General features: G+C 36.0%; 1 protein-coding gene across 1 annotated transcript in view; it reads right to left on the bottom strand.

Moving 5' to 3' along the window:
- Nucleotides 1-710: 710 nt before the first annotated feature.
- LOC121367599 overlaps nt 711-26,917 on the bottom strand; it is a 29,901-nt gene continuing 3,694 nt past the window's right edge. The window contains exons 2-7 of the mRNA XM_041491873.1: nt 17,044-17,186; nt 16,404-16,624; nt 15,494-15,696; nt 14,769-14,912; nt 13,467-13,607; nt 711-11,926 (exon numbers count right to left, since the gene is read on the bottom strand). Of these exons, the coding sequence (XP_041347807.1) occupies nt 815-11,926; nt 13,467-13,607; nt 14,769-14,912; nt 15,494-15,696; nt 16,404-16,624; nt 17,044-17,186 (11,964 nt within the window). The 3' untranslated portion in view covers nt 711-814. The remainder of the gene's footprint in view (nt 11,927-13,466; nt 13,608-14,768; nt 14,913-15,493; nt 15,697-16,403; nt 16,625-17,043; nt 17,187-26,917) is intronic.

Below are 26,917 nucleotides of genomic sequence, written 5' to 3'. Positions count from 1 at the left end.
AATACAAATAGGAATTAAATGTAACATTAGAAAAAAATTTAGGCTTTAAAGAATTGAACGTGTTAAGTAAAAACTAATATCCTACGACCTGTTTTTGTAATATTATTTACCCTTGACAGTTGTATATTATGTAGTAATATATGTTGTATTACTCTAAGTAGGGAAAGTTGCAAATCAATAAAAAAAAAAAAAAAAAAAAAAAATTGATATATATCAAATGCTGATATGTTAAAGTATAACATCAAAGAAACCTAGGATATCAAAGATGGCTTCCAAGGAGCTCATTCTGAATGGCAAAGCAACAGACACAACACCGTGACAATAATAAATCTAACCTACAAGTTATGTTGATGAGGCGCAACTACTAATTAAAACTAAAATTTGTAAATTGGACATTTAACCAAACCCATCTTAAAAACCTTTCACAAACTTTGGAATGGAAGAAATACATTTTGGACAGCTTAATGAATGTATATTTATAATTATAGATGATTTCAACTGACAACGAAGGCTTCAAACTGGACACTGCCGCTCGTAGCCATACACAAGAAGAAAGCAAGTAGATTATTAGAGAAATTCAATTGTCACTTATTTTTATACCAATTATATTTTGCATTGTTTGTGTTTCATTGTATAAATAGTTTCTCATTTAGTGATTATAATTAAAGTTTGTCTTCTTTATAATCACCATCATAGAACAGGACTGAACAAACCACAATCATTTTTATTTTTTTTAAATTAACCAGCATTTGGTCAAACATATTTAAATAATAACACTAAACATGTTTTTTTCATTGCAAGTAAAAAGAAAACATTATTTTCTTTGGTTTCCAATTCGTGTGAAGGCGTATGGAAAACTAGCTTTTTTATGTTTGCGCTTATCAATAACCCACTTCTGATCAATTTTTTTACCACCAGAGTTGCACAACTGTGGCCTACACTGAACATGTTCACCCATCACCAGAGTGTGTCTAGTTCTCTCTTCAAACGGAGGCTTCACACTCCGTGTGTTTCTCAAACTGTCCCCTTTCGGCTCCTCAGTCGGGGCCACTCTGTAGAACTGGACGTTGGAAACTGAGGATTTGGGGTAAACTGGACTAGTCAGTCGATGACTGCTCCTCCGGACAACAGCAGGCAGTGATTCAACATTGGAAAATGTGTGCTGCCCTCTTGGTGATCCATATCTAGCTCTAACAACACTTTCCTTGGACGATGGAGCTGCCATTCCAAAGCACTTTCTTTCCTGACTTTCTTCACTCTTGCTGATCCTACGTTTCCTGCACGCAGTGATGTTTGCATCATCTTCAGGCCTAACCTCCAATTTAACTTTTCTTTGTAAATAATTATTTAAATCTGAAGATCTCTGATCACATGATCGTGTCCTATAGGACTGGTCAGTTCCAACAGATATTGGTCTGGATTTTGTTTCTTTACCTAAAATTGATCTTATATCTGTTTTAGTAGGTATACTACAAGACGCAGACTGGGTATGGCTTACTTTATTAAATAATGATTCACTGCTACATGACCGAGTTACTTTTCTAAATCCATCCGACTTCATCCCTTCTCCAAAGTGCCTAAATCTTGTTCTTATAAATGTTTCTGGAGGGGATGAGCCCATTCGTGGGGATGTTCCGACAGATACTGCCTTGGTGTGGATAGTTTCACGGGACTCATTCCTCTGTTCAGTTGGTACATGAGTACGGGATATCTTCGAGGCTGGATGTTCATCTTCATCAACATCCCATGTAAAAGGAGCAACATTGGACTTTTCACGGAGAGATTTCAAGGAGCGCTGAATTCTCTGTGTTTTTGTTTCATCCTCATCCTCTTCTGTATCTGACAACTGTGGCATAGCACCATGTGATGTCTTCTCCTTGCCTGATACTTTAGATTCTATTTTTGACGGAACTTCCTTCCCTACAGGTTCTGCTTCAGCCTTAGTTACACCTGATGACTTCATTCCTGTAGCTAAAGCCATGTCAGACTTCAGACATGTGTTTGGTGGTTGCATGCTTGCTGCCATTGACCGTAGAGATTTAGGTTGTCTCATGATAGTGTCACTCTTTGATTCATCAACAAAACAACTATCATTTCCTTCCACTGAATTTGAAAATGTTTCTTTTGTTTTATCAACAATTGCATTTACTTTTTCAGATACATCAATGTCAGATTGTTGTGGGTTCTTATCTTCCGCTATTTCTGAAACCATATTTACAGCACTACAAGTATTATCACTTTCTTCAACAGATTTTATAGTCAAACTAGCCTTTTGATTATAGTTCTCATTTTTTTCACTTGAGGTTAAATCCTTATTACAGGTATGATCAAATTTTTCATTTTCTTTTTCAAAGCCTGAACCTATTTTATTATTTCCCTCTAGCACTCCATCTGTTAACTTCAATCCAGATTTTGTTTCAGATAAAGTGTCCTCATTTCTGTTATCACAAACACTTTCTTCTTTACTTGGTGTCTTTCCACCATCATCGCCAACATCCCAAGAGAAGGATTCAGACTTAATCATACCCCGCAGTGTCTTGATGCCTTGTAACTCTTTCTTTGGTGGTGTTAATACCTGGGTGTCAGACTCTTGTGCTTCAGTTACTTCAGCATCATCTGAATTGCTTTCTGAGGAGAACTGGCAGAGATATGACATATACGAGTCCTGAAATGATGATGGTGAACGTAAGCCAACAGGTTTCTCGAACTCTGCTTCACATTTATCTTCTATGGGTACTGTTGTCATACTTTCAGTCTTTACTTCCGCTTCACTTTCACAGGAAACTTCATGCTCACTTTTCTGTTCCTCTTCAAGGATGCTCTCTCCTTCGGTTTGTTCCTTGCTTACACATTTTTCAGCATTTTTTGGTAAAGCCCGCTTTTCTTTTACAATGGAATGTTTTGAAAGTCCAACAAAATGTTTAGAAGAAAGTAATTTCCATGTCTTTGAAACTCTATCAAAAGCTTGCCAACATTTGTCTTTCTTGTTAAAACAAATGGATGTTTCATCATACCTTTTAGCAAACTGAATCCTAAGTTTCCTGGAACATTTCATATCTTTTTCAACATTACAACTCTTTGTTGAAACTTCATCACCATCATTCTCAATAGACTGAGTTTTCAAATCTTTTTTACAAGAAGTTTTTCTTTTTGCATTAATTGGATTTTCTTGATCATTCTTCTTTTCCCTAGCAAGAACAGTACTCTTGTCTAAAGCATTCACATTTTGTCTAGATTTAATGTATAAATGGGCTGCATTTCGTAAGGAGTATGACTTTCTGGAAATCTGCTCTTGTTCATTTATTTTTTCATTACCAGTTTCTTTTTTCTTGTAAGATGTTTGTTTTTTCTCAGAACTATTATGGGATGCAAAAGCAGCTTTCTTTCTCTGTATAACATGTGCCTGTGCAGCTTTTATCAAATTCTTCCGTGTCTGCTGAGCTGACGACTTTCTCTGTCCTGAACCTGTAGGACTTGGGGACCCTTTCTTTGGACCCATTTCTTTTCCTAATGATCTAGTTTTGCACCCAGGTGTCTTCATATCTGACGAAGTATTATCTGTGTCAGTGCTGGATAGTTTGGCTGTTTTTGTGTGATGATGTCCAAGTGGTGTTGAAACTGGACTCAGAGACCTTTTTCTGGATCTAGTTAATTTTGCTTTCGAATTCACTAAGGACATACTCTCTTGACTTTCATTCGTATGCCTCAACTCTCTGGATGTTCTTGATCTTGTTTGTCTACTTGGCAAAGAAACATCAGTTTTAACAGGCTCCTTTGCTGAATCATCATCACAAGAAACTTGTTCCTTCATGGAGGCACTGTCATCTAGTGCTGGAAACAAAGGTTTAACATCTGACTGGACTGGATCATCTTCATTTTCCACATTTTCCACTTCTGTTTTAAAATATTTTCTTGGCCGCCCTCTTTTTCGGGCCATCTTAACATCAACATCAGTGTCAACAGCATCCAGTGAGGTTTGTTTGGAATGGTTCTGCACCTTTTTTATTGAAGCCAAATCAGAATTATCTTCTTTCTTCTGTTTACCTTTTAAAACTTCAGCAACTCTGGTATGTTGAGTTCTTGTTTTGGACTGAGATTTCTTTTCATCTGAAAGTAAATGTTGTCTCATCTTTTCAAGAATTACTGTGGTATGTTTGGGAAGATGATTCATGTAGATCATGTAGGATCTGCAAGTCAAATCACAGAAGGGACAAACAATAGAGGAGATTGATGCAGCAGTCCACTTCTTTGGATGAAGATGACGAGACACCATGTGCTGGATAAGAGTTCGAACATGTCTAAACAAGGCACCACAGGCATCACAGGAGACATCACTACCTGTATTAGAGTCATCAATCTTGTTCAGCATAAAAGAGCTGCTACTATTCATATTCTTGGCATCTCTATCCAAAACTGGCCTTTTCTTCCCCAGAAGAACAGCACTGTCTATGGTGGTGGTTTCATCTGATTTATCAGCTTCTTTCTCACTTTGATTTTCATCTGATATTTGTTTTTTGGTAACATCGCTGTCTTCATCAGAAGTTGGAGTATCACATGATTCATCTAACATTTTATCACTGTGACTTTCTCCATCTGAAGTTGGCAATGGCATATCTAGTGTCTTATCATAAGAATTCTTTTCTTCTGAATGTGTTTTATCATCAGAATTCTTTTCTTCTAAACATGTTTTATCATCAGAATTCTTTTCTTCTAAACATGTGTTGTCATCAGAATTCTTTTCTTCTGAATATGTTTTATCATCAGAACTCTTTTCTTCTGAACATGTTTTATCATCAGAACTCTTTTCTTCTGAACAGGTTTTATCATCAGAATTCTTTTCTTCTGAACATGTTTTATCAGAATTCTTTTCTTCTGAACATGGACCATCACAAGGTGTGTCTCTTATTTTATCACCAGAACCACTTTCATCTGTCGCAGGACTGCAAGGTTTGTCTCTTATTTCATCAACAGAACTCTGTTCATCTGAGGAAGAACTACCACAAGGTCTATCCACCACATGATCAACATCGGCACTTCTGTCAACACTGTGAACAACATCTTCATCATTTGGCTGCACACCAATAGATTTTTCATTGTCTGCAGCCTCTTCATTGCTTAAACCAATCTGCAGATTTACATTACTTTTCTCTTCTTTCTCCTTAATTCTGAAATCCTCATCAGAATGAAGCTGCGTGGACAAGTCAAATGTCTCTGAAGAATTGTCTATTTTCCCATCATATCTCTGTTCCATTGAACTGTTCACAGCATCTTCTTTACTTTTATCATCTTCTGATAAACTTAAAGGCATCTGTTCCAACACTTCATCACATGTTAACTTGACATCCGTAGAACTAAACATTTCTGTTTTTATCATTTCGGTAGATAAGTAATCATTTGGTGGCAGTGGATTTTCATGACACAGGTCAGAACCTGAGGTTTCTTCAACTGGTTGCGGTGTATGGGCTACATGGTCTTCATCATGGTAAACCAAAGTTCTTCCTGAAGTGTTGCTATCAACTTCGTGCATCATAACACTATCATCACTATAACGTCTTAGGTACTCATTCTGGTTCACCTGTTCCTGTGGTTTAAGAACAGTTGAGGATTCAATTCTAGCAACATTTGGCTCATCATCATATACAGATTCTAAACCTGGATCATTACCAAAAAATGGCAATAGCTCAGTCTTAATTGGTTGACTAGATGGTACACTGAAACTTTCTGACGTCACTGATGTTGATGCGGACTCTTCAATTCTTTCCAATATCTTCATATTTGACTGATCAGGTATCATGTCAGTGGAAGAGTGTTCCCAAGGGTTTGATTTATCACCTAAAGGATTAACTGTATCTACCATTCTCTTACCAAGAGCATTGGAAAATGTTTCTTTTAGAAGAGCAGCAAAGTCAATATGAAGAGATTCAACTTTTGGAAGAGACGATACAGGATTTAATTGATCTGTACTTGATTTCTCCTGAACACTTTCCTTTACAGCACTTTGATTATTTGACTCTGTTTTGGGAGTGTTCTGTAACTTAAGCTCAGTCTTGTGTTCTGTTGATACCACAGCTTCATTTTTCTCAGTAGCCGTGGGTTCAGTAGCTTCACCTGTTGACTGGTAACCTGTTGTATTTTCTGCACTCTTAGCATCTTTATTTGTTTTTGTTTTCTGAACCTTCTTGTCACCTGGGCCTCCAGGTTTGCTTTTCCGTTGTTTAGGATTCTGACTCAAACATTTTTCCCAATGCTCAGAAACCATAAAATCTAAATTACAAAATGTCTGCCCACAAAGACCACACTTATAATACTTTCTTCCTAAATGTTCTAATACTTGAAATTTGGGTTCAGGATTTTTCTTTGCCTTCTTCTTTTTCACAGGACTAGACTGTTGTGAATCAGATGATTTTTCCGTTTTCTTTCCATCGGGATTAACTGAACAAAGGGCTTCCTTTTTCTTCTTTGGTGGTGCTTTTTCTTTCTTTGTAAAAGATTTAACACTTGAAATACTTTCAAAACTAGAATCAGCTTTTGGTGAGGCTTTTCTCTTCTTGTTTTTCAATTTTTTTTGTTTCTCTTCATATAGTTTTATTTTTGGCACAACTGATTTATCAATATCAAGAGCTTCCACTAGCTGTGAATCAGATTCCGTACTTGGAGTCAAACTTGATCGTGCCAAATCCAGTGCCTTAATCCGAAATGAAGGAGCAGCTACACCCAGTGCTGCTCTCACCCATTCAACAGTTCGCCAAACTAGCAAAAGGTCTGCTATTCTTTCTGGAGTCATTGGCTTTGGTGGTGGTTTTGGTCTTGCTCCAAGTAATCCAGTATGGGGTGATTTTTTTTCTTTGGTAGGTTTATGACCCACAAACTTTACAGGCCTTACACAGGATGCATTATCTCCAGAAAATGCTGCTGCAGCTGGAGGTGTTGAAGACAATGATGATGCTACTGAAGTGGATACTGGAGATTCTTGTACAGCCGGTAAGGTCAGTGACGACACTATTGCAGTTGTCACTGGGGATACCATTCCACCAGAATTGTGAGAGAGTGGAGATAACGCAGTTAGAGATATGGGCCCAGAACTGAAAGAAGTGTCATGTTGCAATACACCAGCTGACAGGTCAGTCATTACTGATGAGGTTGTTACTGCTGGTGGATCTGAACTTGTGGTAGAGATATCTGGTTGTGAAACCTTTGGCTTTCTCTGTCTCGGTTTACTTTTTGATTTCAAACAACCAAATCGATGATGCAGGACTTCTTCATCTGTTTTGCACAATACCTTACAAACTGGGCACTCATACACCCTGCTGGCTTCCAATGATTTTTTTGTTACTTGTGGCACTTTATCTGATGAACATTTACCAGAATATGGTGATTTCTGTTTGAGTGCTTCTTCACAAGCACTGATGCGATTAAACTTTTCCATAGATGTCTCTAATCCTGGTGTACATGGATTTCGTACATGGCTACGAAGATCATCCATATTTTCAAACACTTCAGAACATATCATACATTTGAACTTTGTGGCAAAAAGGCGTTTAGAAACTATTCTTTTCTTCTGAACATCAGATTTTGAATCATCAGCAGTTACAGAAGCACAGGATTTTGAAGTGGCAGCATCTGATAATTTGGAAAACTCTTCAGAAGCATCATAGGCTTGACTTGCAGCCAAATCTAACGAAGACACGTTTTCAATTAGATATGGCTGGTCCATTGTTGTCAAATCAGTCTTTTGCAGAGTATTCTTTGACACACTTTTATTTTGAGAGAAAAAAGTACCATCAACTTGATTTTCACATTTGTCTAGCACCGATTCTTGTACACTCTTGGATGCCAAAACATGAAGAGAATTGTTCGAACTATCCGTGGCTGTACTATTTGCAGTTGAAAGACTACCTTGCTGCTGGCTAAACCCCACTGGAACATCAACACCATCAACAGATATGAATGCAGACCCAGAACCCTTTACTCCCAAGCAATCTAAAAGTCCTACCGTATCTGATTTTTTAATCAAATGATTATGATATAATGACTGAGTGTTTGTTTGAGTGTCAGGTGTATAAGAGTGAGGGGGGAGGACTGATTGTATGTGTAAAGGTTCTGCTGATTGCACTCCATTCTGTAGTTGGCTTGAAACGGCAGTGGACTGCTTTGGTAACAATGAATTCAATAAAAATCTCTCCAGCTGACTTGTTACCTCACTCGATTTACTCGAAATGGGAAATGATGGAAAATCAGCAGCCTTGCTTACAGCTGGAAGGTCCTTTAAATTAGACTTTGTCTTTTGACTACACTTTGACTGAGAAGATGACAAATTGTACTTTTTTGAAGAAGAACTACAAAGTCGTGATGCTAACATAAAAGGAACATGAGCTTTTGACACTGATGAGGAGGTAGTTGGAGTAACATCACCAGTACTTACTTGATTACTAGCACTAAATGAAACTTCACTAACTGTTTTAGAGTTTGACACTTTTTTGTTAACTTGTGTTGTACTGGACTCTTTAGCTACAGATAACTGACTAACATTAGAGATCTGAATTCCAGTTTGTAATACTCCTGGCTGACTAAACAATGCCTGACTTGGAACTTGATGAACTAGTGTCAACTGACCAACTGTCGTTGGCTGGAACAAAGCAGCAGTATTCTGCTGGCCTGCAGCTGGAATAAAAATTGTTTGACCTGAATGGACTAAGCTATTCTGTGTCTGCCCAGTTGATGGTATTACACTGACAGAGGATTGCTGCAGCTGTGACAAGGATCCAACAAGATGTTGAACCTGCTGGCCTTGCTGAACCAGGGCTGGCTGAGTAGGCTGGAGATGCTGAAATAAAGCTGCAGATGCAATTGTGTTCTGTTCGGGAATTGGTTCATTTGCACAGGTAACAGTTTGTTCTAGTACTGAGGCACTGGGTGGAGGGGCAAACTGAACTGGGATGCCATGCAAGTGCATTGAAAGAACGGTCTCCTTGGGCATTTCGGTAGAGATGCCCACTTTCAGCTGGTTCAGTAAATTTGTTTCCTTTGAAGAATTTGGTGCAACTTTCACATTAACGTGATCCTTCTCATGAGATGTTTTAACAGCAGAGCAAACTGGATTTTGTTTTTTAATTTTGTTTTTCTGTATTTCATTAAAAACTTTTTTCAATGTTTTAGTTGCATTAGGTTTGCTTCCTGGCTGAGAATTAGTTTGTGAAATTAACTGAGACTGAAGATTCAACAAAGCAATAACACTAGAGATGTCAGCTGTTCCCTGTAATGCTTGCTGGTTCATGTCCAAATTCGGTACTGCTTGACTGTACTGAGTGAAGTTGGGCACAGACTGTTGCATTGATATGGAACTTGGAGGTGGTGTTGTATACAGAATCGTTGGAGGTTGTGAAGTAACATTTGCAGAGGTCTGGGTAATGTTGGCCACACCAGCTGCATTTAGCATCATAGAGGAAGGTGATGGAATTACTTGTACAGATCCTCCTGTAAGAATATTTTGCATCAATCCTGGTTTGCGAGCTGCTAAGCTCTGAACTGTGTTTTGAACACTGCCAGCATACTCCGGATCAAAAGACACAAGCTGACCAGGTATCGGACCCATGCCAGACACAATTTGTTGAGCAAGTAACGGAGCATTTCCAGCTTTTGAAGCAGCTATGCTCTGCTGATGAAAGAGATTTTTCAAACTGTTCTGTGTTGAACTAGACACACTTTGTTGTTGAGAATGAATCTGTTCAGTTTTCTGGGCCACAGTCGTGTCACTATGTTCAGTGCTGGATGATACATTGGGATAAGATTTCGGGGTAACAACTGGCTTACCTGGAAGGCTTGACAAGTGCAGCGACCGCACACTGGTATTGTGCTTGATTTGGGATCCCACTGCTGCCATTCGTATTGCACCCTGTGTTTGGCTGGACACCTTCTGAAGATTAGTAGTCATCATGGCTTGAACAGGTTGTTGGCCAGCCCCAATTCGTTGATGAACTACCCCTGCCACCCCCGGCCTCAGCACTCTTGATTGAGTTACTTTTGGTTGAATTGGAATGTTTGATCTTGATACTGATGTATTTTGGATATATGCGCTTGAGGTCGCATGTTCAGCTTGAGTCACAACGGTCACATACGACAGAGATTGATTACGAGGTTGTTTCTGAGAATGTCCCAAGGAAGTCATTCCTATCTGAGGCATTTCGAGAACTGATTGTAGATTTACAAGTGCTGCCACATCCATTGCACTGCTGCTCTGTATGGCCTGGCTAGACAGAGGCATGCTACTGACTGGAACTGAAAATGACGGAACAGTTGATGAATGGATTAAATTATGTGTAGCATTAATGTTTCTGCCACTCATAGTTACATGAGAAGTATTGCACAAAGATGTCTGCACAGCCGGAGCAGTGGCTGGTGCAGAATAGATAGACACAAAATTAGAGTCTGTTTGAGCTACCCGTTTCATCTGTTCTGAAATGGACTCCTGGACAATATGAACAGCTGGAGCTACACCAGTGTTGTCCATTGTGATGTCTTGTAATGTTTCGGGAAGTTCAGTCCCACCTCCAGGCAATGCCTGCTGCAACAGTTCAACCAGGGCATCTGCATCAGGGAAGTCAGCCAAGGAAACATCTTCATTAGTAAACAAAAGGTTGCGAATTATCATGTGTTTATCTTCGGATAACATAACAGAAGGCTCAATTCCTACTAAGCTGTTTGTATCTTGCTGTACAGTTCCAAGACTCTGTTGCGAGGACACACTTATAGGTGAGCTGTATGTTTCTCTAGTCACAGTATGCTGTGAAACGTGGTGTGTGGAGACAGGTCTGCTTACATGTTGTGGAACGGTCTGTTGCAAAGATAAAGGCTTGGTTACATGTTGTGAAACATTCTGATGAGAGGACACAGGCCTGTTTACATATTGTTGGATTGTCTGTTGCAAGGATGCAGGTCTGGTTACATGCGGAACAGTTTGCTGCACGGATACAGGTCTGGTTACATGTGGAACATTCTGTTGCACGGATGCAGGTCTAGTGACATGTGGAAAATCGTACTGTGAGGATACTGCTTTGGTTACACGTGGAACTGTCTGCTGTGTGGATACAGGCCTGGATACATGCTTTGAAAAATTCTGCTGCTGACCTGGTACCAACTTGGATGCATCTTGTGGAACCAACTTAGTCGTTGCAGCATGAACCTTTTGTGGCAAATAACTATCTGGCTTCTCACTCTTAATCACCAGTGTGTGAGCTGATTGTGGTTTCTGCTGTTGAGTGTTTGTGGTACTGGAAGCCTGTATTAAAACTGAAGCCGGCGGGGCAGTGGATGGAGCTGGGCTGCTGGGGACTGCTTCGGCAACGCTCTTGTTGCCAACATCAGCTGCACACGTTTCAGCGATTTCTAAAGCAAACTTCTGAGCAAGTCTTTCTCTTTCGTGCAAGAATCTCTGACAGAGGGGTCTGAGTTCAGTCCACTTCATGTCAGGATTCAAATAAAATGGCCTCAACATAGTTAACAAACGTTCTACTTCCAGTAAAGTGGCAATGTCCACATTCGCATCGCTCTGATTTCCCTCAGACTTTTTATACCGACATGTTCCTTCTCCTCGAAAACAATTAGTACAACACTTTTCATCGTCATGTGTCTGCTTGCCTCGGTCGATCACGTATGGAACAGTAAGATTTAAATAGAACGTTTCGACAAACGACAATGTTTCTGACGACGGATTCAGAGCGAAAGATGTGACAGCACTATATCTAGCGATCTTTGTGTCATTTTTGAGGTAGACATTTGCCAGTTTCTTGCATGTGCCGGCCATGGCCTGCTGCCGACTGCGCAGTCCTTCCATGTCCCCGTCCTGCATGTGTTTCTCAAGGCAGCTCTTGTCGAAGTTGAGAGCGAAGATACACAGATCGGTGTACAGCTGCAGGAACATGTCACCACACTGAAAACAAAAAACTTGTCTTAGACATACATCAACAGTAAGGTAATGAAACGTAATAATTACGAGAGGTAATCATCAGGTGTTTATTTTAGATACATGAAGTTAATCATTGACAAAATCTAACTCGTCAATGTAATTATACACCTGTGTTTATCATAAACTATTGAATATACACAGCTGTTTAGTCTGCAAGATAAGTACCTTTCGTAAATTTGATTTGAATGGAAGACAAAAGAGTATTATGTAAATGATATGAATGTTAAAGTGACAAAATATTAAAACATTCTAAAGTGCTAAATGTATAAATAATATTGATATGATTTGTGAAAGTAATTGCTATTTTTGAAATTCAGTCATTCTGTTATATGTAAAACACCTTAAGTAAGGCTCCACATTAGTCTTTTTTTCAATAACATGGGAGTTTTATGACAAACATTAACTGAACTGCTGATTTTTGACATGAATATGATATGGTTATTACATAATAATAAAAATCTAAGAATTTTTATCAATTTTCCTAATGTATACAAAAGTGCGAATGCAACAGGTACTTTGTAAATAATGTTTTTCAATAATCACACCTCAGACCCAATGAACAAGTTCAAAGTCTACATTAAAAAATAAATCTTTTGATAGTATGCAACAGTTGCACAAGTTGTATTGACAACATTTATACAACATAATGGGACAAAATTAAATTTTATTCTAATATATTGTAGTAATTATAAGATATTTATAATAACAAAAACTACTGGAATCAGCCATAGCAAACAGAATAATATACATCAATAGATTAATAGTAATTATTATTACAGCATTCTTTTTTTCTCAATCAGTTACAAAAAGGATACAATCACTTGGTTTCTGTAACTATTTCCCACATTTTTACATATATATATCTGGACATCATAGTACTAACTGGGCTATTTCTCATTCCAGCCAGTTCAAAACGACTGGTATATCAAAGGCTGTGGTATGTGCATATAAAAGATCCCTTGTTACTAATGGAAAATGTAGCAGGTTTTCTCTCTTAGACTGTATGTCAAAATTACCTAATGTTTGACATCCAATAGCCGATGATTAATTATAGTGGTGTCGTTAAACAAAACAACCTTTCATAGTACCATGACATACACAGAGATTATTATTCGAGCTTGTGTGTCATACTGATTTTACGAAACGAGTGTCAGGATTACTGTATTACCCTCCTTCTCGCTCAGGTAATACATGAATCCAGACACAGAGTTTCATAAAATCAGTAAGATTCGCACGCCAGTGTAACAATTTCTTTATTATCCAAAATATTATTTTCATGAATAACAAGCTAGGACCATGTCAAAACTTTGCAAACATAACCAAAAAGAGAGCTGAATCAACGCCATTTTCAGAAATGACGTCATTTTGATAAGCGGTTACACTGTAGAAGCCACATTAAGTTATGATGCCACTTCAGAAAATTACATCATTCGTTGTGCATGTGAAATCATTATGGCATTTTCCTGAATATTTTGACCTATGTGGATAATAAACAGAGTATTACCTCGAGTTTGAGAGCATCAATCATGAGAAGAATCTGGTTGGTAGCACTAGACAGCTTGGCGATGGCCCAGACACTTTTGAGAAACTTCTCCTTATCCCGGTCAGCAAGATATTGATGGCGAATCCACAATTTTAATAAGTCCTGGAAATATATTGTTAAAGTTATTACAATCAGGCTTCAAAACACACACAAATATCCAACTCAATAAAAGTATTGTCATTTATACAGACATGATGTTGGTTTAGCTTAGAAAAAAGAAGGATGGAAAATTAGTTATTTAACAACAGACCAATCACAATATGTAACAGTGGTGACACGGCGACAAGGAACATAAAATTTGATCAACTACATGAAAAAACAACATGGATTTTCACTGCTGAAAGGGAAAACTGTAACAACTATAAACAGAAATCAATTTTATAATGGGAAAAAATCATGTCTTTTACTTAGTGCACATAAAATAATTGTTAGTCTCATAAACCAAGCAAAGAAAATGTGACTAAAACACTCAAATTCTTGAATAAACACTGTGAAGTGATAAAAACACTGAGTTCTTTATATTGCTACCCATTTGTTTTTATTTGATAAAACTAGCTTTAGAGCTAGCATTCACTATCACTAAGGTGGTTATTTGCTAGAATAAAGAAAACTTTTACTGTCATCTCTTTTCATGAATACTTAACCTGACTTCTCAAACTGAGTGCATCCCCTTCCCCAATCTCTATGGACCTGTACAAAGATCCACACCACCAGTAACAAGAATCTTTTGTGTGAGGGGTACCATCTTCTGACCACGTGACTAACCCTTCTTAGTCTTCCACTCTTATGGTCCAGAGGCCCAATTAAATAAACTCTTGCAACTTTGCGATATCGCAGTGCAATGCTGAAAGACTTGCAAAGAGGATGCTTTGTTGTCTAACAGAGCCTAAGAGACCTTTGTGAATTAGGTCTCAGATATAAATACACTCAGTCAAATAGGTCAGATATTGATGGAAAATAAATACCTGGCTAATGCAGTAAAGCAATTCCTGTCAGTGGGCTCACTGGGCTATTTCTCGTTCCAGCCAGTACACCATGACTGGTATATCGTGTCATGGTATGTGCTATCCTGTATGTAGGATTGTACATACAAAAGACATCTTGCTACTAATGGAAAAATGTAGTGGATTTCTTTTTTAAGATAAAATGTCGGAATTACCAGATATCCGTTGATTAATATATCAATGTGCTCTAGTGGTGTCATTAAACAAAACAAACGAAACCTGGCTAATGTATTAAGTGAATGATCTGAGAATGCCTTACCTTTGTACAACAGTGTTCAGACTGTCGGATCCAATCCTGAACAAGAAATATTTGAGCGAGTCGAGTACATAAACTCTTGTACTTCTCCATCTGTCGCATCCGGGAGATGAGTCGGACTCCATCGTGACATGGAATCTTCTGACACTAAAATAAACCAAAACATAGTAACATCTATTAGAGCTATAGAATACATAACTTGGCATTAGCATAGCCCGATCATGAAAGAAAAATTCATTATTACTAAACAGATCACATTTCACCTATTGTCCTGACTATGCTCAACTAGTCTCTTCTGATTAAGTGATGGTTTTTAGGGGTTTTATGGCAGTCTATTTTGTATCACTTGAATCCCACAACAGGTGGAACTGCTGTGATAAAGCCGGGATGGACCATGATGTCGCACAACTGCTGGTAGCTGAGATACTCAGTAGGTGGGTGTTCTTGTGGTGCTCATTGAGCCTAAGAATTTATTCAACATCCCATTTATTTGTTTTCATCTGAAATATATTTTTCCAAACATCAGCCCAACTTTTCCAGTCCTAGGAATTTTTAATTCCATGCTGAGGACTAAGGTACTTTCTGTTGTACTTTTATAAATTATAAAAAGGTATTGTATATGTTTTGTTGACATGTGATAGATGGCCTTCTGACAACCTGAATGACCAATTTAAATTTAATATGACGTTTTCTCACAACAATGAAAAGAGATTATATTGAAGAATTACCTCTTCCTGAAGCCGGTCTGAGTTGTTGAGCTTGTGAAACAGCATGAGCTGAGTCTGTCGAATGTCAAGGTCGTCTTTGAGTGCAGGATGCTTCAGACACCAGGAACAGAGATTTAGAGCAAACTCTTCACAGTTCTCCTGCAGCATCAGCTCCACACGGATTTTCAAAATCACTGGATCCTCGTTAATTATGTAGTTCAGACCTGCAGGGAACAAGGACTTTGTAACAGCTCATGATAAGCAGTAAAACACACCAGTGAGACAAATATATTGGCTATTGGGTCTAAAGTAAATAGTCAATAGCAATGCAAAAACTTTTAATTTAATAAAACATAGAGTACAAAGCTTTGAGGAGTTATACCTATAAAAAATCAACAAACCCTGAAACATTATGGTCAGACACCCATAACAGTGTATAGAGTTGTGGTAAACAATGTATGATTAAACTACACCAAAAACAACACAATTAGATACTGAATGTTACTAACTCTACGAGAACAGTTAGGTCATTAAGAATAGAAACAACAGGTGATAATGAAATTATAGCCGGCCATTATCATGTCAATGTGACATAATCAGGAAGATACTGACGTCAATGAATGACTAAGATTTCATTGGTTTATCTTAAATATTAATATCATACATTGATAAAGCTAATATTAACCAATTAGAAAACATTTAATCTTTTTAATTCTATACCAGGTGACAATTTATCAAAAAGCTCTGGGCCAGCAGAAAATTTATCCAAATCATCTATTAAACTTTAAAAAACTGTAGAAACCCAGTTATTTTCAACAAATTATCAAATATTTCATGAAAGTATTTCACAAAATTAAAATATATTTCGGGAGCTAACCCCGAGTAACATGCCTGACAAATAATGAATCTTGTAAGAGAAAGATTAACAAACCTTCCCCATCCTCCGTGTCTTCCTCCCCACCCATAACCTGGCTGAGAATGGGGCGGGTCCATCCACTGTCCATTAACGTCAAAATTAGGGAAAACCGGGTGTATCCAGTGGCAGATAGGCATTGGTTTAAATTCTGCAGCGTTACTTTAAAATTCTGCCGACTTGTGCTGTTTTCATCAAGTTGTTGCCACTTAATGTTTAGTACTGTACGAGCACAGTGTCTGAAAAAGAAATAAAACCTTTCCCTACATTATACAAAAGAAAAAATCTGAAAATAGGAATAAAAACTAAGCTGGGAAAAAGGAAAAAGTCTATCATATACAGGTCACCGAAATAAGAAGATACACAATTACTGGTTTGCAAAAATGCTAAACTTAGCAGTAAACTGTCTGTATACATAAATAGTATAAGAAATATAATAAAAAGTACTTATCACAAAACAAAAGTAAAAACTAAGCTGAAAATGGTAGGCCTACCACATACTCGTTCATCACACAAAAAATAAAGGTTCAACAATTTTAACAAACTGTCTTTAATATATAACCGTACAGTGTAAAAAAAAAAGAGACGAAAATTACTGTCACAAACTATATACTTAAAAAAAGAAGACAAAACGTTAAAGGAAAAATAAAGAACATACCTGAAAATTTTCTGGCAAAGTGCATTGATAGCAGGCCCTGATGTGAGTTTGGGATAAGTCTCCTGAATGTATCCCAGAAACACCCACAGACCAATCACCTGGTTCTCATATGGACCAGCATCTCTCTCCAGTCTATCCAAACCCTACAACAAAGGAACTTTTTTTTTAATGGTACCTCAGCAAGTTATAAACTTTGACTATTAGATAGATCTAGTAGTGTTTTGACTACCTCAATTATATACTTTCTCACCTAAATGAATTTTGTCACCCTCTTTTTTGCTTTGCTCCTCTATTTTAAAAACATGGTTTCAATCATTTTTTAAGACTAAATATATTTTCATGTGACTTTCAGTTAGAATGGAGATTGCAACCAAAAGAAACGAAAAAGAATATTTCTTTAATGGCAATAAAATGAAGAGTGATATATTACAGAAACAAATTTAAACTTTTTTTTACCTAAACAGAGCTGCTGAAATACTCTCGCCCATAATAGGCAAAATACTAGCCCGTCAATTGATTCATAATTTTGTATTCTCTGATGTTGATCTCTGAATTTATAAAATGTTTCGAACACCACACGATTTCGTCTGCAACGGCAAGTCACTGCCATTTAAACTCGACTAACATTGTGTCTGACTGAGCTTATTTATTTATGGCAAATTTTCCCACATTTGGAATAGTTCAAACAATACACCAATCGAAATACCTTTTATTTATTACTTAGTTTGGAACACACATCAATTCAATCTTATTTCTTTTCTTTTCTTTTTTTTTAATCACTGCTCCAAAAGTAAATTTTTCTAAAGCTATGCAACTTTTGTTTTGTACTACTAGTACTTTAGCTATTTTCATAAATTTCCAAATAAATTGCAGGTATCTTATTCACTGTTATCCCTGCAATCAGAAAATGTTTCATTTGGTATCAAAATGAAAATTAAAGTGACAGAGTAGTTTTTAAACACTACAGCATTTGTCACTATGAAAGCCGTTTTTGATCATTTAAATTAGAAATACATATTTTTTATTATTTAGAATATTCATTTTCTGAAGTGGTTCTGGTCTTCCTGGTTTTTGTAATACCCCAAAATGCTTTATTCATAATTCTAAAAAACCTGTAACGGTTATAGAGTCAAACCAGTCTATTTTAGAGCATATTTCTCCTTTTAAATATCACAGACTTTAGCTTTTTTGTTATAACCGTATGTAGATGTGTTGCAGGTGGCTCGATTTGTGGGTTTTGTCTTTGGGATTTTTTTAAAGAATAAACAAGTTATACCATTTTATTTTACATTCAAAAATCATCTACCACTACTTATATAATTACCACAATTTTGTAATAGCATTAAACTCATGATGTAGTGTTATATCAAATATATGCCTTGTTTTTTAATATTTTGTCAGATTTTCAATCAAGTACAGCTGAATCCCACTGCCTCAAACACCATCGGTGCTCAAAAATTGTCTGACCCATCGGGTAGTTCGACCCAACCATTCAGTCACCAATGTAATGTGTAAGTGTAATTCGGGACTTTGTGTTTGGTTCAAGCAGTGCAGTGTATTCGATCCTTCAGAGTTTGACCCAATGAGATTCTACTGTCCGACATCATATAACCGTAAATAAAATGTGTTGAGTCGTTAAATAAACATTTCCTTCCTTTCTTCCCTAAAAAAAATTCACTGCCACCCCCCCCCCCCCCCCATCATTAAGCTGTTCAACAAATGCACATTACCAATATGTTGTGTATTTTTGACTGCATATCATGTACAATGCATATATAATAAAATAGATGAAAGTGAAATGTTTTTGAAGTTTATAATTTTTGCATTTCTTTACGTCTCACTACACGGTTCACTTCCGGGTGAAAGTTCATTCATCAGAGTCAACTATAGTTCCTAATTGTGACATATGTTACAGTTCACATATTCACTTCTACTAATTGGGGAAGGATTAAAACAATTTGTATTGTTCAATGGTAAGCCTTTTTAGGACATGGGTGTATAGTGGAAGAGATGGTAGGTGTAAATGGGTTCCAATTACTGTCCTGATTACTGCAATAGCCAGAGGCATGTTCAGAATATTAATGCATAGTCAGGGCGACCACCTTTCCAGAATTTTCAGAAAAATCCTGAATTTTCACACCATACTCGGAATTCCGGAATTGATATCAAATATCCAGATTTTCGCCCAAATTCTCTATACAATTTTTTTAAAACTTAAAGCAAATAATTCTTATAACATTCTTGGAATTAAATACCTTTATCTCTCATTTCAACCTGAACTCATATTGTCTACAGTTTTGTACCATTACTAAATTGTGTCTATTGCCTGTATTTGTCAACAGTCGACCAATGAAAATGTTTCTTACGATCGAGTAAACAGAAGCCATTATGAACATTTTCTTTCTGACATAATACACAATTCACAAACACAGTCCTAAACCAATAAGTTTGTGTTTACAGTTTTGAACATCAATTACTGTACTGTCTGAATAATATTGTAAAATAATGACAGGCAGGTACTTACAAAATAATCTACATGCCAAAAAATCAAGTGTTTTGTAGTAAATTTTAATCACCATAGCCGAATTTCACTAGCACATGCTAGTGTTTTACTGGTTATATTGCGTACTGGCAGCTGTTTCATTATTTTTTTTTTAAGATTATAAGGCACACCATGTTAATAATTAATAAATAATAAATTGACACTAACGATTGCACTTTGTTTCTTATCCTCAGGATTTAGGCGAGAAATTAATACAGGCTGAGGCAATATGTCTTTATCTGACTGACTAATTTAATTTGTTATATACATATTTTGATTTTGCACTGAATCTGGTGTATTCTGAATAGATTATTCTGTTAAACACTTTCAGGATGTCACTCGAATTTTGTAAATCTATATAAGAGAAATGTAAAAAACTTAGTATTTACCAGAGTATTTCAAAATGTATTGATTTGTCAGTCAAGGTTTGGGTCTTGTTTTCGTTTGCTACATGATGTTGATCATTTAACAAGTGTCCTTAATTTTTTGTCCTTAATTTTCTTTTCTTTTTTTAAATCTATATATCATTTGAAGTGAAGACAGAGTGTATTATAATATTGTTGAACAATAATATATTCTATTTCTATAGGCTGACAGACTAGTAGAAAGTCTGCCGCTAGTAAATTTTAGTTGGTTCTGGTCCGGTGGGATAGTGAAATATTTTGCATTTCTGCACCCCTGAACAATTAATAGTATTAAAAACAAATGAATATTTCATCACTTATGAATGAGTATATATTTATGTACTTATGAATGAGAACTCTTCCTCCTGCCCACCCCCCACCCCACCCCCCAAAAACCCCCCCAAAAAACCAAAAAAAAAACCCCAGAACCCCCCCCCCCAGAACCTTTATTAGCATAAAGTGTACATGCATTACAGTTTAAGGTTAAATTACCCCTCCCCCCAACACACACACAAAATTAGTATTTTTCAATGTAGGTATCTATTTCATGATATTGTGTACTTAATTATTTCAAAAAAGATTTTTTTTAATTTATATATTTAAAAAAATAATTTAATCATTGAATCTATGAATGTTCTCCTCAATGCAAGTCAAAATTAGTTTTTCAATTTTATTTAAAAAAAATAATTTAATTTTTTGAAGTTTGACTTTTTAAAAATGTTTTAAAAACATTTTTAACATGCATCGAGATGGACATCTACAGATGCACTATCAATGACACTGAATACGTTTATGGTAGGCAAGACATTTAATTCTGAAGAATTCGTTTGCAATTTACCACGTTTTAAAATTAAATTATATTATATTTTGCCTTTTGCTGGTATTTTTATGATCATCTGATTTAATTGGAATTCAAAATATGAACCCCAGTCAGTACAGAAATTAGTTTTTGGACAGTTTCTTCTTTCTGTTTATCAGTATCCGATAGGCCAAACTGTCAACAATGTATATTAATATAAACTGTTGATGGTTGACAATAGCAAAAATCTCAACAACACAATTGATTTGAATTCCTCCAACCCAAGTTTTATGATCAATATGTATCTTTACCAATTACATCTTTCACTGGAGGAATGTTGGTTTATATATTCTAATTCATGTTTGGATACCCGTATCTGCCAAGGAATAAACTTAAGATTTTAGCAGAACATTCTATTTGAACAATTCTTTGACACAATATTTATTGTATGTTTACACCAGTTTGGATTTACAAAATGGAAAATTCTATATAAATACAATATTCCTTAAATTGGTAGATTATCAATAATTCACTGTTTGGTCAAAACATAGAAGCATAGAATTGATAATAGTATTTTTGTTATCATAATATTTTTTTATCTACATAAATCCACGTTAAATATTCGAACATGCTCCCCCAAACATTCACTTTCTCTGTTTCTCATTCTTAATAGTAAAGGCAAAAATATCGAAAATAAAAGTAATTTCTTTTAGGTACATACATGTGCATTATCTAGTCAGTTTTGCCAATTTCTTTATATAGAGAGATTTAATACATTTTTAATCTTTACTAAATTTAACTTGCCATCTTGAATGTCACGTCCTGGCTCAAAGTTTGAGGTAGTTATTTTAATCATTTAATACAGTCAGTCATCATTATACTTTTTATTTATACTTGGAACATTGAGGAGGAGGAGGATTAAAAAGGATTTTTATTTCTGAAAAATAGTTTTTAAATAAAACTAACTTTTATATGTCAAATCAGCCACTACGTGAAAAATAATTTAATATACTAATTATGATATGAAAGAAGGCAAAGTAGTATTTTCATATGTAGTATATTTTAGATGTGATGTCCTGATACCTAATTTAGACCCAGTGGTTTTCCGTTTCAAAAAAAGCTATTTTCCGTTTCATGTTTTTGTAAATTCCGTTTCATTTCCGTTTCAGAATACAATATGTAGGCCTAACTAACAATTAAAATGACACAAGTTGTGACAAATTAACATAACAGACAGACAACGCTGTTTACTTTTTAATTTTTCACAATTCTTGACAAAAGTTTTAAAAGATGAAAAAAAGTACCATTTGTCAAATATATCATATATAAAAAAAAATGACCGTTGGGTCTGTTTTATTTACTTTGTACGAAACCAAAACAAGGGTCCGAAAACTGACTGGTGTCGACATGCATCGCTATTTGTTGTTAAATCAAAGTTAAATCAAAGTAGGCCTTCATATTGGTAGCGAAAAATTGGAGCAAAGGTTACAATTATAATAACTACATAAAGCATAACTGACCAACAATTGAGTGTACTGTTTTATTCAACGGAGCTTAGTGTTAACAAAACGTAAACATTTATTTTATCACCGCTTTGACAGTCTTAACGTCGTCTGCAATGTGAAGTATGCGCATGAAACAGCAGAAATAAAGTAACATTGCAATGTTCAGCCAGCTGTTTTTTTGCTAAACGTTTGCAAACATATTCTGACTGGTTCCCAAAGTGGTCATTCGGTTTAATGTGTAGCGTAAAAATCAGTCTTCCAAGACAAGCGTTAGCAACAATCCGCTGGCTGAACTTACTCCTGAAAAAAAAACCTGTCCGGTCTGCGCAGGCGCAACAGACTAAGCAGTAAACCAGTCCCAAGTTTAGTCAGCAAACGTTTCGCTAACGTTCGCGAAGTATTTGGTTCCCAACGTGGTCATTTGGTTTACCGTGAAGCGTATAATCCAGTCTTGCGGACGTTTTCCCGCTCGGTCTGGCTGATTGTAGCCCCGGTAAATACGACACTACGCGTTTGCCAATAGTACTGCACACGGGCCAATCGTCAGTTTTACAGTGTGTGGCAATAGTAAAATGGTATTAATTTTTTTAACTTCGCAGAAAATCGTAATTCCGTTTCACAATGGGAATTCTGTGAATTCCCTCCGTTTTCCGCGATCGCGGAAAATCACTGGGTCTACTAATTTTTAAATTTGACATAATAGTAATGAAATATTACCAAAAAACAAATGTCACGTCCTGGCTTACAGAAATTCTTTTTTCCAATAAAACAGTCATTAAAACCCATAAAACATAAGTAAATTGGCAATAAAAGTATATTTGTATGTGCTTAATGGTGTTAACTTTAAGTTATAATAAAAACTTAGTTTAACAGATAATTTTGAAATTTCCACACCCCCTTACACATTGAAAGTTTTGCAACATAAACGGTGACATGCAACCTTTAAAACTAATAAAAGACTGGTTACCATTTTGCATTTTACGCTTGCACTGTACTATGATTAATGTTAGAGTAACAAATCTTTGGGTTCCAGTGTAAAAAAGAAAATGAAGGCAAACAATAAACTTTGTTTTTTTTCAGTATTTACACTTTATAAATTGAATATTTAAAGTTACATCGGTAGGTATACTGATGTCATGGATGGGTCAGAGATTACTGGTTGCCAACTATTTGTTAGGGTCGTCCATTATTTTCAACATTTTCATGAGCGTACAAACTGTACGCAGGGGGAGGGGGGAATGGGGTTAAGGGGCCAGCGTAAACTTTTTTTAAAATGAAAAATGTCGATCAACATTTTTCATTTGGGGATGTACACTTTTTGGGGGGGAGGGGGGGTGGTCAAAATCGAACAGTTTGTAGGCTTATGAAAATGTTGAAAATTATAGATGGACCCTTAGTGAAATATTGCATGTGATAGCAAATCGAAAGAAGTGACTTGTAGATGTTTTTCTTTTCTTTTCATACGATCCTAGCATTGTAGATTTTTTTATTTTTTTAATCACTTGCCATCGGGATAGCATAAAGTAACTTTTACTGGACCGAATCCTAAAACCACTGGCCTCAGGTCACCATATTCTAGAACCCCTGCAACAATGTTATGATAAGATAATTTGTAATATAATTTCTATCTTGTTAACATTGCTGTCATTAAGAATAAAAATAGCAGGTGAAACTTAAATTATAGCCGGCCATTATTAACGATGTGGAAAAAATACCTGACGGTGAATAATTAGTGTTTAGGTCATTTTTATGTGGGTTGAGTGACAAGGGTACTGGTTTGGGTCCCCCAGAACATTTCAATACCATGTTATGTGGGTCGAGTGACAAGGGTACTGGTTAGGGTCCCCCAGAACATTTCAATACCATGTTATGTGGGTCGAGTGACAAGGGTACTGGTTAGGGTCCCCCAGAACATTTCAATACCATGTTATGTGGGTCGAGTGACAAGGGTACTGGTTAGGGTCCCCCATAACATTTCAATACCATGTTATGTGGGTCGAGTTACAAGGGTACTGGTTTGGGTCCCCCAGAACATTTCAATATCATGTTACGTGCTCAATCATGATTCACAATTTAGTCATGAATAAATTTCCATTACAGTTTTGTTTTATGACCCATCAACTTACAAAATATTTTACCGTCTTAATAATTACATAATGATTTATTATTTTTGATTCCTTATACCAAAGAGGCCCATGGGCCTAAATGATCACCTAAGTAAACTGTTGGCCCAACCTACCACACTTATGGAATGCATCATACCCATTTTCCAGGAAATATTTAGTTGGAAATGGTCTAGTAATTGTGAAACAATTACAGTATAAATGCATTTTTTAAATACAACTCTAGTAAACTTCACCCCTCCTCAGGCACACATAGGCAGGACTTAAAATTGCACCAAAACTGAGGCAGTAAAGGTTGTGCCCAAATTAAATACAAGGATTCTAACTTCAAAACCAATGGAATGTTAAGCTGTGATTAGACTAAAATAACTTGAAATACAATTTTTAAATATGTGCAACTCTATACTAGCTATTATTAACATTACTTCATTAAAAAGACCTTAGTGTTGTGCCCAAATTAGTGAGATATAAAGCCTGGACGGGACCCAATACAGTGTTCTCGCTGGGTGAAAATTGAAAGGGGTCGGCTGTGCCCTTCAAAATACAACAGAAATGAAAAAAAGAGACTTTGTGGGAAAAACCAACTCCTTATTTTGTACCTAAGCGTCTGGTATAAAAAAAGGTGGTACGATGTATAAGCAGACTCATCTTTTATGTAATTGAACCAGAGATATTCATATTATCAGTCTGACATTCACGGGCATTTGTTTTGGTGAACTGATCAAAGTTTTAATATTATTTTAATAAAGATTTCAATATATATATATCTGAAAAATAATAACGATTTTTTTCCCACAGTGATCCACTAATGTGGGATTACATTTTTCTGTTCTTTTTATTTTTATCTTCTTCGAATGAATCGATCCGATAAAAGTAGTTTCGTTTTTTGTAAAGGCTGTGTATATATTATTTGGCACCCAAGATAACTTATTTTAATGATAAACACTACCACTTCCGTTATTAGTGTAACAAAATAAAACGTTTCTAATATTTTATTAGAAATTTCTGAATAAACAAATGACAGTAAGTAAAAATCATCAGTTACGACCAATTAAATCTGCAATTGAGGTCAAAATACCTGACGACAGTCGGTGTACACAAAAAACAGAATGACCGTTCTCCCAGGAGAACTATTACATTGTAACAGTGTACAAACTCGTGCATGCTGCTCGCCACATGATGTGACATCGGGTATGCCATTAGTTCAAAGGGAGCGAGTAGCACATTTAAATTAAATGGGTTTTTTCACTTAATTTGCAACTACTGTAGTAATTAAAAAACCATACAGGCCTCCCAGCCACATGTACATATTAAAATATAGGAAATACAGGAATATGCATACCAAAATATAGGATACACCTAATTTGCATATCCAGGTCAGACTTATTCATCACGTGTTCGTAATCGATCAGAAAACCAAAACAAAACTTTTTCTATGTAATTGTTTTTAAAAATATACAATTAGCTAAATTTGTAAACAAAACACTGTACCCTTTTCCCAAGCAGAACTCTCAATCTAATTAAAATTAGCTCCACTATTACATGTGGATCTAACACCAGCCAGTTGGAGCTCATGTCCACCAATTAAAACCTTAGTTGCAGAATCCTGCCAGTGATTTAAAACTAACAACACTGCGTAGTCCCCAATGTCCAGGTAACATTTCGTCAGTAAATAATAATTTAAATATTGACCAATCACACTTCGCCTTTTATAACGTTATTTGGGAGCATACAAATTCTAAAAATATTGGGCGAGTCTATTTTAGTGGCCGCAGTACAGCGAACCATACCAATACGTACGGGGTGGGTTATCAGTCTTCAATTTTACATTAAAAATTATTTATTTATTTATTTTAAAAAAAACTAAATCAGTCTTCAGTTTTACATTACAAATTATTTATTTTATAAAATAAAACATGTTTTAAGGCATTCGTAATTCACACGAAACATGTCGTATACCCTCAGGATAATTCGGAATGTTTTCAAATTATTTTTAAATCACTGGCAGGATTCTGCAAGTAAGGTTTTGATTGGTGGACATGATCTCCAACTGGTTGGTGTTAGATCCACATGTAATAGTGGAGCTAATTTTAATTAGATTGCAGAACTCTATTCTGCCAATAGCACACCGACACACAGTACCCAGCCATGCATAACAAAGGGTTGACGCCATCGTTAGGCATTGTGGAAACACCACCAAATTATACTTTCAACATATTGCATTATCATACTTCTAGTGTCATGTAGGCCTACTCATGGATGAAACTTGTAAATGTAAAAATAAGCTGGAATATGATATTGACAGAAAAAAATCCTGGATAAGTTTAAATATTGTGAGAATATCTTTTTTTTTTAAATACATACAAGGAAAAGTAGATGGCTGCAGGGAACAGTTTATTTTCAAAATTTTGATTAATTAGCAATATTTCTAGACAATTGAAAATATTGATTAGCAACTACTGTTTAATGTTTTAAAACATGTAGGCAATTGTGACACAATA

The sequence above is a fragment of the Gigantopelta aegis genome, chromosome 3 (genome assembly GCF_016097555.1).
Source record: "Gigantopelta aegis isolate Gae_Host chromosome 3, Gae_host_genome, whole genome shotgun sequence".
Classification (NCBI taxonomy): domain Eukaryota; kingdom Metazoa; phylum Mollusca; class Gastropoda; order Neomphalida; family Peltospiridae; genus Gigantopelta; species Gigantopelta aegis.
This window is presented reverse-complemented; position numbering and strand designations above follow the sequence as displayed.